At 37.1% G+C, this 14,303-nt stretch overlaps 1 protein-coding gene across 4 annotated transcripts in view; it reads left to right on the forward strand.

Annotated features, from left to right (window-relative positions):
- The window catches only part of ADAMTSL3 (ADAMTS like 3), a 416,580-nt gene that overhangs the window by 297,258 nt on the left and 105,019 nt on the right, over window positions 1-14,303 (forward strand). For all 4 annotated transcript variants that reach the window (XM_064267196.1, XM_010593790.3, XM_064267194.1 and 1 more), the window contains exons 18-19: window positions 9,822-10,014; window positions 10,126-10,305. In XM_064267196.1, coding sequence (XP_064123266.1) covers window positions 9,822-10,014; window positions 10,126-10,305 — 373 coding nt within the window. The remainder of the gene's footprint in view (window positions 1-9,821; window positions 10,015-10,125; window positions 10,306-14,303) is intronic.

Genomic DNA, 14,303 nt, shown 5'->3' on the forward strand with positions numbered 1-14,303 from the left:
TCCTAAATTTCGATCTGAACCTTGTGATGAAATTTTCCAGTTTTGAATTTGACATTTTTGTGCCTTTAACAGCTGTTCCGCCCACCCTTGACTGCCCCCTACTCATCGTGTTGTTCCAGGGTGATAGCCATGCAGGCCCTCATAGCTCTTGCCCTCAGGAAAAGACATCTTTTTGATTTAAGAATAGGAAAAGATTTCTTAGGCAGGGCTCAAAAAGCACAATTCATAAAAGAAAAACTTGATGGATTTGACTACCTAAAGTAAAAACATATGTAAAAGTTACCATAAATTATACTCAGGTTGGAGCATGCCAACCTATTCCATAAAATCTTGCATTTGGCTTCTCCTTGCCCACAGATGAAATCAAACCACCTTTTCCCAACATTGAAGGCCCTTCACTGTTTAGTTCTTACCTACTATTTTCTGTTCACATCTCTTGCCTCTCTCCGCCCCTCCATCCCAGTTAATTCAACCTGCACTCCAACCATGCTAGAACTGCACTGTGCAATACAATAACCACTAGCTACATGTGGCTCTCAAGCACTTGAAATGTTGGCTAGTCCAAATTGAAGTGTGCTGCATGCATAAAATACACACTGGATTTCAAAGACAGCACAAACTATATATATATGTGTGTATATATATATATATATAAACTATCGTTAGTATTTTTAAATAATTGATTACGTGTTGAAATGATTATATTTTAAATATATTAGGTTAAACAACATGAATTATAAATATTTTTACTTACCTTTCTGCTTTTTAAAAATTAGTTATTTTTTTCAGTGTGGATACTACAAATTTTTTATTAAAACATTTTATATTTACATAAAGTAATTAAAAATTAAATATATAACTTATAATCTATTTTATCAAACAGTGCTACACAAGAATATCATTCCATTCCCTGAATTTTTAAAAATTTTTCGCCTCTCAGGCCATCTGCTCTTAATGTTCTTGATACAGGCCTTTTGTCCTTCAATTAATTCTTCTCTGTTACCTATAATAGCTTTTCATCCTTTTAGTCATACTAAATGTAGTAACTTGTAGCCTGAAGTGAAGGAGAAGACAAATAATTGGAGGATTGATCTAGGAGACTTAACATGAAAATAAATAAGACTTCCAGAAGGAGATAAGGAATATATGGAATAAAAGGTTAATTAAACCAATAATACAAGACATGTCCTGGAGCTGAAGAAAGAATTGAGTCTGCATATTGAACAGACTCACAGAGTTCTATGCAGGGATGATGAGAAAAGATACCTGTGCATATTTTGATAAAAGTCTTGAATTCCAAGAAAAACCACACAAAAACTTAGAAGCATCCAAGCAAAATAAGTTATTGACAAAGGAAAAACCCTGGGATAGGCATCAATTTCCATCAGCAGAATTGAGAGCTAGAAGGTGAGGAAATGACATTGGCACTGAAGGAAAAGAGCTTCAACACGATCCCATACCCATCTGGATGCATATCATTTACTTGTCAGTGCAAAGAAAGAATGTTTGACTTTACTACCACCTTTCCTCTCTGAGGAAAATACTTCAAAAAGAACACCATTGGACTCTCTACAAGGGTTTTCTTAATCAGAAAAAATAAAAAAGACGACTTCAACATAAAGATAAAAAGGAGGTAAATGTTCTTATGTGTGACACTTCTGTATTTTGTTAACTAAGTTTATTTCATATCTCTTCTCAATAAGACTAGAACCTTAATATACTTTATTTCCAAACTCTCGCTCCTATTCAATATATAATTGTTATCTAGAATTCATTAATATTTCGTCGATTTATTGGTTTACACTTATTTCTTCTCCTTCCTTCTGGTTTTTTTTTTTTTTTAACTCTCTTAAAGGTCATTTTTCAATAGGTCTTTCCAGCTAGGGTTAAAAACTCTTATTCTTTATATACCTGAAATAGTTTATATCACCCACACTTTCAAAAGACAGTTTAACAAGGTATAAAATTATTTTAAGGTAGCATTATTTTCCTTTAGAATTTTGAAAAGTACTACTCCCTTGTATTCTGGGATTTATTGTTGCTGATGTGAACAATGATTTATTGTTGATGAAAAGTTACTATAATTGTTCTTCTTTTATGGGTAACCCATCTTTCCTCTCTAATATCTTTTAGAAGATGCCTTTTATCCTTGCTGTTCTGCAATTTCTTAGTGAAATATCTTAGTGTGAATTTATTTTTATCTTATTTCAGTGGTTATAATGTTATTTATGTACTTTCTAACTAGCCCTTTATATATCCATTTGTCTGGATTTATATTCATCTGTTCTCTGTCAGCTTGTTTTAAATTATTTTATAGAAGTTTATACATATATATATATAGTTTAAAAACTGAAAAATCTACACCACTCCTCTTTGATTTCTGCTACCCAGAACCAGTCACTTTCAAGTCTTTTACTTATTTCTTTTGGTATTTACCTTCATGCTTTTAAGTAATATACTGCTATTTGCTGTTTCTCTTTTTAAAACGAAGATATTATTAATTGACTTCACAGTATGGAAGATAATTTTATTCTTACAAATTCACAAAAGCATGTACACACACACACACAAAACACACACATACCATCACATATACTTCACCTCTTCATCTTTCAAATATAGTTAATTCATGTTTTTATTGGATAAACATTCAGTGTTTAAATGTAATAATATATTGTACAGATAATTTTACTATGTAAATATTTTTACAACTGTGCAAGTGAGACATTTATCTGTGGTTAAATTTCCTTTTTTATTCAAGATTTATTTTCTCTGCAGTTGATAATTGCCTAAATTTTTTTTTGCTAACTTGGTTTTTATAATCTTAGCATAAATTTCTCCCACGTGGCTGTCAGTTTGTTGTACTGTGGGGGCTTGTGTGTTTCTGAGATGGAAGCTATGCCACTGGTATTCAAATACCATGGCAGACAGGTTTCTGGTGAGCTTCCAGGCTAAAACAGGCTAGGAGGAAGGACCCAGCAGTCTACTTCTGAAAAGAATTAGCCCGTAAAAACTTTATGAATAGCAGTAGAACACTGTCTGATATAGTCATATGCATGCAAAACTGGACAATGAATAAGGAAGCCCAAAGAAGAATTGACACCTTTAAATTGTGGTGTTGGCAAAGAATATTGAATATACCGTGGACTGCCAAAAGAATGAACAAATCCATCTTGGAGGAAGTACAACCAGGATGCTTCTTAGAAGCAAGGATCATGAGACTACGTCTCACATACTTTGGATGTGTTATCAGGAGAGATCAGTCCCTGGAGAAGGACATCATGCTTGGTAAAGTACAGGGTCAGCGAGAAAGAGGAAGACCTCAACGAGATGGATTGATGCAGTGGCTGCAACAATGGGCTCAAGCATAGCAGCAATTGTGAGGTTGACACAGGACAGTTCTGTTGTGCATAGGGTCACTATGAGTTGGAACCGACTCGACAGCACCTAACAACAACAATCAACCATTAATTTATTCTCAAAATCTCTACCACTGTATAAATATCTCAGCATATGCAAATACATCACATATTCTATTTCATCATTTTCTTGGGGATACTTCTCTTGGAGTCTTCCGTCCTCCTGCTGTAAATTGAACTGATTGCTCTTTGGCTTGCTGAACAGCTTTTGCCTCCCTTCAGTATCTTTAGAGTTTCTTGAATCTCTTTTACATAGCATTCCATATATGTATATTACGTGTGTGTGTGTGTATAATTTCATGTCCCACGTCTTCCATTCTCGGAGGTGGTGGTGGTGGTTAGTCGCCATGATTTCAACTCATGGCAACCTCGTGTGCAGAGTAGAACTGCTCCATAGGATTTTCAAGGCTATAATCTTTTGGAAGCAGATCTCCAAGCCTGTCTTCTGAGACACCTGTAAATGGGTTCAAACGGCCAACCATTCAGTTAGTAGTTGAGTGCTTACCTGTTTGTGCCAGCCAGGACAGCCTTTCTTAGATTACTCACTATTTTTTTCTTGGAGCATGTAGTCAAATAAGATTCCCAGTAAAGCTAGCAACTAAATACTTTGAGATCTTAGATATCTGGAAATGTCTCATTCTACATTAATACTTTTGCTGAGTATTGATTTCAAGATTGGAAATCATTTTCCCTCGAAAAAATTAAAAAGCATTTTAATTTTAACAGTACTGATGTTAAGAAATCTCTTGCCACTTGGAGTGCCCATCTTTTGTACTTGACCTGCTTTCGCCTTACTGTAAGATAATGGAGCAATATTATATGCTTTGGTGTGGTTTACTTGTATCTGTTGTGCTGGGAATTTGGGAAGTTTTTTAAGTTCTGGACACTTCTTCCATTTTGTGAAATTTTCTGGAGTTGTTGTTTTTTTCTCCTTGTTTCTGAATCTTATTGTTGAATGTTTGACTTTTCTGAACTGATCCTATTTTGTGTTTTTCTTTTACCTTTTCTTCCTACTTTTTGAGAGATTACCCCCATTTTAATTTTTAACTTTTCTATTGAATTTTTATTTTCAAGAGATCTTTTTGGTTTTCTGAAAATTCCTGGTAATTAGGGTAGGTAGGTAGGTAAGTAGTAGGTAGACAGAGAGAGAAAGAGAGAGAGATCTAATCAACCTGTTTTTGTTTCATGGATACAATATCTTCTGCTTCTTGAGGGTACTGATTATGATATTTTAGTTTTTGTTCTGTTCCTTGCATTGCATCTGTTTTTTTTTTTTTTTTTTCAGTTTTCCTTTATTCCACGCGTTTATTTTGTCTGCTATTAGAGGTTTTCATCAACTATTTTGTGATCCTTGACTATCCATTCATATGTAAGGATGAGGCATGAAAAAAGCAGATTGGAAGCTTTGTGTATATGGGGAGCATATTTTGGGTGGTAATTTTCACTTTAGAGTGATCTGGGTGGAATGTTTTATAGAGAGACGACTCAGCTTCCTTTGTTCTTTGTTCTAAGGCTAGTTTCCCCAGTGAGAATTCCTTCAGTATTTTGCCTGAGCGTGAGGAAGTGATAGAAGCCAAGCTGGCAGTGTTTACTGTGAGCCAAGTTGGGGGAAGAAGGCTGATGGTCTCAGTATGTAGACCCTCGCTGAATCCCCGTTTTCATTTCAGTCCTCCACTTTTAACTATCCCTCGAGTCCTAAATTAACCCTCAGTATTTTTTTTATTCTGCTGAGTGTGAGAGAATAAGTTCCACGCATGCCCAGATTGGTGAAAGGATTTGAAGTTTATATGGACTTCCAACTAATCCTCCTGCTTCAGGCTCAACTATTTCGCACTTTTAGAAGTATTTTGTGTCTCTGATTTTTTCACAGTTTCTGTAAGATGACTTATCTGGTTTCTGAACTTTGCTAGCTACCAGCTTAGTTTTCAGATTCCTCCAGCCTGCTAAGTCAATCACCACTTTTCCATCTTCTCTCCTGGTTCCAAAACGTTCCTCCTGAATCTTCACTCACAATCATTTTGTCTATGGATATATGCCTTCCGAAAATCCCACTATTACCCCTTTACTGACTTTCTAGTGTTTTGTTTTATTCTTTGGAAGTGAACAGAAGTAAACACGTGTGATCAATCTGTCATGTTTCCTGCAACTCTAATAGCTCCTAAGAATTAAAAAAAAAAAAAACTTGCATTAAAGTTTTTTCAGAATCTATGGAGACAAAGTGAAATGTATGTAAAGCCCTTAAAATGGAGTATGGGAAATAAGTGCTGTGCAAGTATTGCTGATAATATTTCTGTGTCTTTAAAAGAGAATTCTATCATTTGTTGAGTGCATAGACCATCATTCATGATGTTAATTTCTTTTCTCCTTTGAAATTTTTGTTTGACAACTCATATTGAATGAGACTTCGAGGTTTCTATCTGGAGGTTTTGTGGTTGCCTCCAAAATACCTGTCCCCAAGGTCCCCAGTTCAAAACCAGGTCTTATATTTTGGGGTCTCATCCCAAGAGCATATTGCACAACCCCTCCCAGAACTGGTTAGTAGCTTGACTCAATAGCCAGACTCAAGTTATTGCTGTTGCCTCGTGTCATCCCAGACAACCAATCCATACCAGCTGTACACAACTACAGTTGAATCTTTTTTTTTCTTTTTTTCCAGCCCTCACAGTTGAATTTTTTTTCCAACTTTCATTCATGGGTGAGGAAGTCCCACCCTACTCCTCCATTTCAAGAAGCGAGCCTAGCTCCAGTCATTCACCTCACTGTGGTGCTACTTATTTCATTGTCCTGCAGAAGTTGAAATTGCAGCTGCCATTGAAAGTTTCATGTCCTGAAGTCCAGTAAGCCAGGAACTTCAGTCTGCTTACCACTGCACGTTTCCACTGATACCTGGTCTACTAAGATTTTTGTTCTGTGTGAGAGAATGTCTTTGCTTTTTGTTTTTCCTTCAACTGTTGTTGCCTTTTTTATTATTATTATTTTAACAGAGTTGAACTCAATTAGCTATCTTAACTAGCTCTATTATCCCCCTCCCCACTTAATTTTTTTAGATGTACTTTTTCAGACTAAGGAAGTTTTTTGCTTTTTTTTTTATCATGAATATCTGTTGAACTTTATAAAATGTTTTTCTGCCTCTTTTGAAATAGTTTTGGTTTTTCTCCTGTATCTTGTTAATGTAGTGACGTGCATTGATTTTCCAAGGTTGAATCTACCTTACATTCCTGGAATAAATCCTACCTGGTCACAATGTAATATTCTTTATGTATATCACTAGATTGTCAATATTTTGTTTAGGATTTTTACATCTGGGTTTATGAGAGACGTCAGCCTAAATGAGTTTGGAAGATTTTTCTCTTATATTTTCTGGAGTGTTTATTTAATGTTGGCATGATTTATTCCTTAAATGTTTAGTTGAATTCATCAAGGAAGCCATTTGACTCTGAAGGCTTTTGTTTTAGTTTTCCAATGTTTAAATTAAAATTTTAATTTAATAGAGCATAAGTTAGACTTTTCTCTTTATTTTGGGGTTAGTTTTCATAGAATTTTTCTAGTCCGTGTAAATTTTTAAATATATTGACATAATGTTTTTCATAAATATTTTTTAAATGTCTACGACATACCCCTTTTCATTCTTGACATTGTTAATTTGTGCCTTTTTTTTTGTTTTCCTCATATGTCACATCAATAATTTATCAGTTTTATTAGTCTTTTGAAGAACCAACTTTTGGTTGTTTTCTAGTTCATCCATTTCCTTATTTTTATTGTTTCCTTTCTTCGGGTTTAATTTCCTGTTCTTTTTTTTAACCAATTGAAGAGGATATTTAGATTCTTCATTTTCAGCCTTTTTCTTCTTAATATATGCATTTAAAAAAAAAAACCAAACCCAGTGCCGTTGAGTTGATTCCAACTCGTAGCGATGCTATAGGACAGAGTAGAACTGCCCTGTAGAGTTTCCAAGGAGCGCCTGGCGGATTTGAACTGCTGACCCTTTGGTTAGCAGCCGTAGCACTTAACAACTACGCCACCAGGGTTTCCATATGCATTTAAGGCTGTTGATTTTCTTCTTATCATGGCTTTAGCTGCATCCCTCAGGTTTTGGTATTTCATATTTTTATTAACATACAGTTAAAGAGTACTATTTAATTTCCATTGTGATTTATTTGACCCGTGGATAATTTAGACGATTATTCCATAATTTCTAAATACTTAGGGATTTTCTAGTTTAACTCCACTGTAGTTAGAAAACATAGTCTGTATTACCTCAGTCCTTTGATTAATTTGCTTCTATTTTATTTAGGATTTATACATCTACAATTATATGTGAAATTTATATTCTTTGTGTATATTACCTTTGTCAGATTTTATGCTCAGGTTTTTGCTAGCTTCCTAATATGTATTAAAATATTTTTATCCTCTACTTTGGAGCATGATAAATAACATGAAAATTAACCTGTTTCCTAAAAGTTTGTAGGAACTCAACCACAAAATAGCAGAGTCCAGTCCCATTCCTGAGCAGAACTTTTTTAGTTTCCAAAGAAGTTATCTATTTCACCAAGATTTTTAAATGTATTATTAAATCCTTTATACATTTTTATTAAAGTTTGTCTTCTTGATATGCCAGCATTTTTAGAGAAATAGTTTAAGTTTTTTAAAAATCTTAAAATTATGTTTGCCAGTTTTTCTTATATCTAACGCCTTTTGCTTTATACATATTTATACTTTTTATCCCATCCCCAAACTTTTGTAATTATTATCTCTTCATTGTGAGTTATTTTCTTCATAAAGTTTTACTTTTTGTCCTATTATGTCTGACATATTTAAATATACATGTATTTTAAACAAATATATATTAGTATATTTTCCATTTTTTCTGTACTTACACAATTAAAACATAATAAAAAATTAGAAATGAGGAAAAGTCACTTTTAGGTAAACACTAACTTAACTTTTTTCTGAGAATGAATGCTTATTCTAAGAAAAATTGGAGGAAAATCCCTGTAAGAATAAAGAAAATAAAAATCCCATCACGTAGAAATCGTTGCTGCTAACATTTTGATGCTTAATTATTCAGATTTTTTTTTCTGCATGCATTAATAAATACACAAAACACAATTATACTCCACAAGCTGTTTTATGGCCTGATTTTTCTTTTCTAATAAAAACATATCATGAAAGTATTTCTAGGTACATAGTTACACAAGTTCTTTATTCTTTTAATGGCTGCTAGCATTATGCTCTATGAATGAACAGTAAATTTGTTTTGTACCTTATTGTTAAACATTTTTGTTGTCTCTTCCCGTTTTGTAAAAAAAAAAAAAAAAATTATTTTCCTGTTACAAACTACCCTGGAGCAAACATCCTTTTATATACATTTTAAGCATTTAAACATTATTTTCTCATAATATATCTCTACAGTAACTAGGTAAAAATCCATGCTCTCTAATAATTAAAAATTTGTGAATTAAATATGCATAATGTACAATTTTTCACCTACCAGTTGTACAGAGATTTTTAAAATAATATTCTCCAGCATTGGTATGGGTGTGGGTGGGAAGCTAGGTACTCTCATACGTTTTGGGTAGGAGTATATATTGGGCAAATCTTCCTTGAAGACAACTTGGAAATATGTACCAAAAGCAGCTGCCCCGGTTTTCCATTTGTACAGATGTTTCATAAGAAAACCTGATTTTTCCAAGATCTTATTGGAAATGAATTACATTATATGTATGCTGTAAATCCAATTCTAACATAAAAGAATTTTTTTAGGGACATTCCAAATAATGTATCCAGGTGCCCAGAAGATTTCCCAAAATGTGCTTTTAAGTATTTTAAATTTATTATGACACATGTATAAATCATCATTGCCTTGGGGTTCTATTCAAAACAAAATCAAATTTTTTTTCTTGATATATGGTAGCAGGACAAGCCTGGTAGAAACCTGCTTCTTTTTACTCTGGACCTTCCCAAATGGGCAAGATTTTGAAACACTCCTGATATTTCTTGTTTTAAATGTTGTATTTCTGTATTTGAGTTGCATAAGTTGATGGAAACACTATGACTCTAGGACCTTTATAAACCAAATAAAAACCAGTTGCTGTTGAGTTCGTCCAACTCATGAAGACCCCATGTTTGTCAGAGTAGAACTTTGTAGGGTTTTCAATGACTGAGCTTTCATAAGTAGGTCACCAGGCCCTTCTTCCAACATATCTCCAGTGGACTTGAACCTCCAACCTTTCAGTTAGCAGCAGAGCACACTAACCACGTGTATACCCAGAGACTTCAGGATCTTTATACAAAGTGTGAATTCTGGAAGTCAAGAGAAGAACTTGGAATTGTTCCTGTTCTGATTGTCACACATAATCCCATTGGATCATTCAACTTTCCCACTTATATTTTTTGGTATAGGTGGCACACGGGCTCCTGGGGACCCTGCTCAGCTACCTGTGGCGTTGGAATCCAGACCCGAGATGTGCACTGCCTGCACCCTGGGGAATCACTTGCCCCTCCTGAGGAATGCAGAGCTGAAAAACCCCATGCCTTGCAGGCATGCAATCAGTTTGACTGTCCTCCTGGCTGGCACATTGAAGAATGGCAACAGGTATGGCAGATGGGCCCCCGTGGCCTGGCACAATTGTGAAGAACACTGCACTGCCCTCACACAGAATGGGCCATGCGGGTCTCGTTGACTTGTCTCCTCCTGTCTCCTTAGTGTTCCAGGACATGTGGTGGGGGAACGCAGAATCGAAGGGTCACCTGCCGGCAGCTGTTGACAGACGGCAGCTTTCTGAATCTCTCGGATGAATTGTGCCAAGGGCCCAAGGCATCATCTCATAAGTCCTGTGCCAGAACAGATTGTCCTCCACATTTCACGGTGGGAGACTGGTCAGAGGTAAGGGCTGTCCTGAACTTCATAGTTCCTTTTGTGTCCCTTCTTTGTTTCAGGTTCTAAATATTTCCCCAACAAGATCAGGGCTGGGACCAGGCTGGGAGGAGGGGGGAGTAAAGCAATGAGGGCAAAACTTTTAAGGAGGCCCTCACCCTCAGGTGCTCTAGTCCAGACCCTGCACCAGGTGGTTTGTTTGCAGTTTTTACTTGATGTCTTAGTTTCCTAGCACTGCTGTAACAGAAACACCACAAGTGGTTGGTTTAAAGAACCAAAATTCATTTTCTCACAGTCCTAGAGGCTGAAAGTCCAAATCAGAGTCTCAGCTGTGTGGATTTGTTCCTTGTCAGTAGCCCGGGTATTCCTTGGTTTCTTGGCTTGGAGACGATTCTCACATGGCATCTGCTTTCCCAAATATGTGTATGCATGTCTCTGTGTCTATGCTGCTCTCTCTATATAACTCAGAAGTGATTATGTTTAGGACCTATCCTACACTAGTAGGACTTCAAATTATCAATTATATCTTATTTGATTGCATTATGGAAGGTCATCACATTACATTATATTAGATTACATCTATAGGTATAGGGGTTCGGATGCCAGCACATATTTTGAGGGGACTCAATTCAATCCATAATACTCGGTATTATTTAAAACTGTACTCATTCATCTCTCTCCCAAAACCTATCCTCATCATTCGCCCTTCTTTTGGAACTATCAGAATCATAATATCCCAGGATAGACTCAAAACTAGTTTGATTCCTCTCTTCCTTACATCCCTTCATAGTGAATTATTTGTTAAGCCCTGTCATTTCAACTTCCACAACACCTTTCCATATCTTTACTTCCTCTGTTCTATTGATAAAAAAAAAAAAAACCCTGATAATTTAGCCCTTTATCAATTCGAGCTTGAATTATTGACAGTAAGTCGAATTCTAGTACATCATGTCAGTGCCAGCAGGACTTGACAGAATCCAGTGATGATGCCTTCTTTTTCAGGTGGGGGAAGATCAAACCCAAATAGCTTAAATACGTTGCTTAAGGTCCCACGGATGGCAAAGTAGCAATCTATTCCTTTTGACTTTATTCCAAAGGTTCTCTTTGTTATATTACACTGCCCGCCTGATCTCCCTGCCTCTGTATTACTCTTCTATCTCCAAACCATCTAACACCCCCATAGTATTCCCACCATGGTTTCCATCAAGTCCCCTGCTTGCTTAGAATCTTCAGTAGGTCTTGTTGTTGCTAGCAGCCACTGAGTTGGCCCCCAACTCATGGTGACCCCATGCACAATGGGATAAACACTGCCCAGTTCTGCACCATCCTCATAATTGGTTACAGATAGGAACATCGGTAATCCAAAGGGTTTTCACTGGCCAATTTTTAAAAGTAGATCACCAGGCCTTTCTTCCTAGACTGTCTTAGTCTGGAAGCTCCGCTGAAACCTGTTCAGCATCATAGCAACATGCAAGTCTCCACTGACCGATAGGTGGTAGCTGTGTGTGAGGTGCATTGGCCAGGAATCAAATCTGCGTCTCCCACAAGGAAGGCGAGGATTGTACCACTGAACCATCATAAGTAGGTCTTATAGCCCACAAAATCAAGTTAATGTTCCTCAGAGTAGCTTTCAAGACCTTCCTTTGGTTGATGGTGCTCTATTTTATTCCACCTCTATTTTCAGTATTCTTATCCCAGCCTTTTGCTCCAGTCTTGCTACAGCCTTAACATCTGTAGGCTGAGGTTTTAGCAGATCCTGAAGCAGACACTTGAGGTGTGTTGTCAGTGTCCTTCAACCTCCAGTCACTGCTACCAAGTGTGTATCTTCTGCAGGGAGAGAGACAGCCTCAACATTAGAAAGAACCTCGAGAAATAAGAAAAAGAATTAAGTTCATTCTCAAATTTCCCTGAGTTTTAGGGTCAGAGCTAGACACAGTCTCCACTTCACAACAACGCTGGCAAGCAGATGTTTTCTCCATTTTTATAGATGAGAAAACAGAGATTCATTCAGATTAAGTAACTTGCCCATAGGCGGAGCTAAGATTCCAACCAGAGTTGATGTGACCCAAATTAGTATAAAAGGTATATGTGCCTTACATGCAAGAGCAAAGTCTTTGAGTCAGCCATTCCTGTGCTGAGATCCCAGCTCTAGTGTCTACAAGCTTAGTATCCTTTTTCAATATACCTAACCTTTCAGAGCTCCCATTTGCTTTTCTCTAAACATGATGGCTGTAGTGAGGATAACATGCAATATTAGATATGTGTCTTAGTTATCTGGTGCTGCTGTAACAGAAATACAACAATGGGGTGGCTTTAACAAACAGAAATTTATTTCCTCACAGTTTAGGAGGCTGGAAGTCTGAACTGAGGGTGCTGATTCTAGGGGAAGGCTTTCTTTCTCTGCCGGCTCTGGAGAAAGGTCCTTGTCTCTGAGTTTCTGCTCCTGGGTGATCTGCATATGACTTGGTTCTCTCTTCCCCCATCTCTTTCCTGCTCACTTGTTTAATCTCTTTCATATCTCAAAAGAGATTGATTTAAGATAACCTTACACTAATCTTGCCTCATTAACATAACAAAGACAACCCACTTCCAAACGGGATTATAGCTACAGGCATAGAAGTTAGGATTTAAAACATGTATTTTTGAGGGACACAATTCAACCCATAGCAATGTTGAAACACTTAGCAAAGTGGGCTAAGTGAGAAAAAGTCCACATTCTTCTGGCCATAGGTTGGATTGATAGTATTCTGCCTACAAATTCTTCAGCTTTATGTTTTTCCTGTTTTAGCTATTATCTTAGGGTGCTCTAAAGAAACAGAACTAGTCAGATTGATTGATTGGTTGAGTTACTGCAAAGGATTGCTCACAGAGTTGTGGGGGCTGGCAAGTCCAAAATCTGCAGGTCAGGTGACAGGCCGGAGACTTCTGCAGGCTTGTATCCCAAGATCTGCAGGTCAGGCGATGGAAGGAGTGCGAGTGGAGAGAGAGAGCAACTTCTGCCAAACTATCTATTTATAATTTGGAGGTACAGCACTACCTAAGGAAATTCTTTTCAATTGATTGATTGATTGTGTTACATTATGGAAAGTGATTACATTACATTAGATTACATTATGGAACAGCAACTAGACTAGGTTTGGCCAAACCGCTGGGACCCATAGTCTAGCCAAGTGGACCAATAAAATTAGCCATCATAACTGTCTAGCTCAATTAAGTGCTAATATTTTAAGCCTGTCTTGACTGACAAGTTTCAGGTCATGGTTCTCATCCAGGCCACTAAAGCTCTACTTAAATGTTAACCCAAATCCTCAGAAAATGCACAAGAAGTAAGATAACCCAATATCTCCAGGGCGTGCAGAGTAGTAGTAGTCTTAGGATCCAGCAACAATGTCCCACTCCCTCTGTCCAACTCATAAAAGCCAGTGCCATTTGCCAAGACTCTCTGCCTGCAAAGTCAGTGACATGAGAGACAAGAGAGCCGTCTCCTCCTACAGCCAGGGCCTGAACTAAAAGAGGTTGCTGCCCCAGGTGAAACAACCTCCTCAGGCTAGGGATGAAGAAGGACAGGTAGAGATCTGCTCCGGAGAGCTCTGTGTACAAAAGCTGGTTTGCTTTATTTCCCCTCCTCTGTACATGTGAAACAGAGGCCCTAAAGCAGAAGCACTATTTATGATCCAGCAGGACAGGAAGAGATGGGCAAAGATGTTAGAAAGGGTGCAGTGAGGAGGGCTGGGTAGGATAGCAGGTAAAAAAGTAGGGAGTATTTATTCCTGTCACCCCACTAAACCCTAAGAGTGAGGTCTTACCAATCCCTTCTCTAGAGGAGAAGAAGGATCCATGTCTCCATAATGTTAGGGACAGAACTACAGGGAGAGAAGCGCCAAGCATTTGTGGGGAGAACTTGGCATTGTGAATGCATTATCTTCTTGCTACACTAAGTGTGGCCCAGGGACCAGGCACATGGACGTCAACTGGGAGCTTGAAAGAAATGAAGAATCTCAAGCCCA

This window comes from Loxodonta africana, chromosome 13 (genome assembly GCF_030014295.1).
Source record: "Loxodonta africana isolate mLoxAfr1 chromosome 13, mLoxAfr1.hap2, whole genome shotgun sequence".
Lineage (NCBI taxonomy): Eukaryota > Metazoa > Chordata > Mammalia > Proboscidea > Elephantidae > Loxodonta > Loxodonta africana.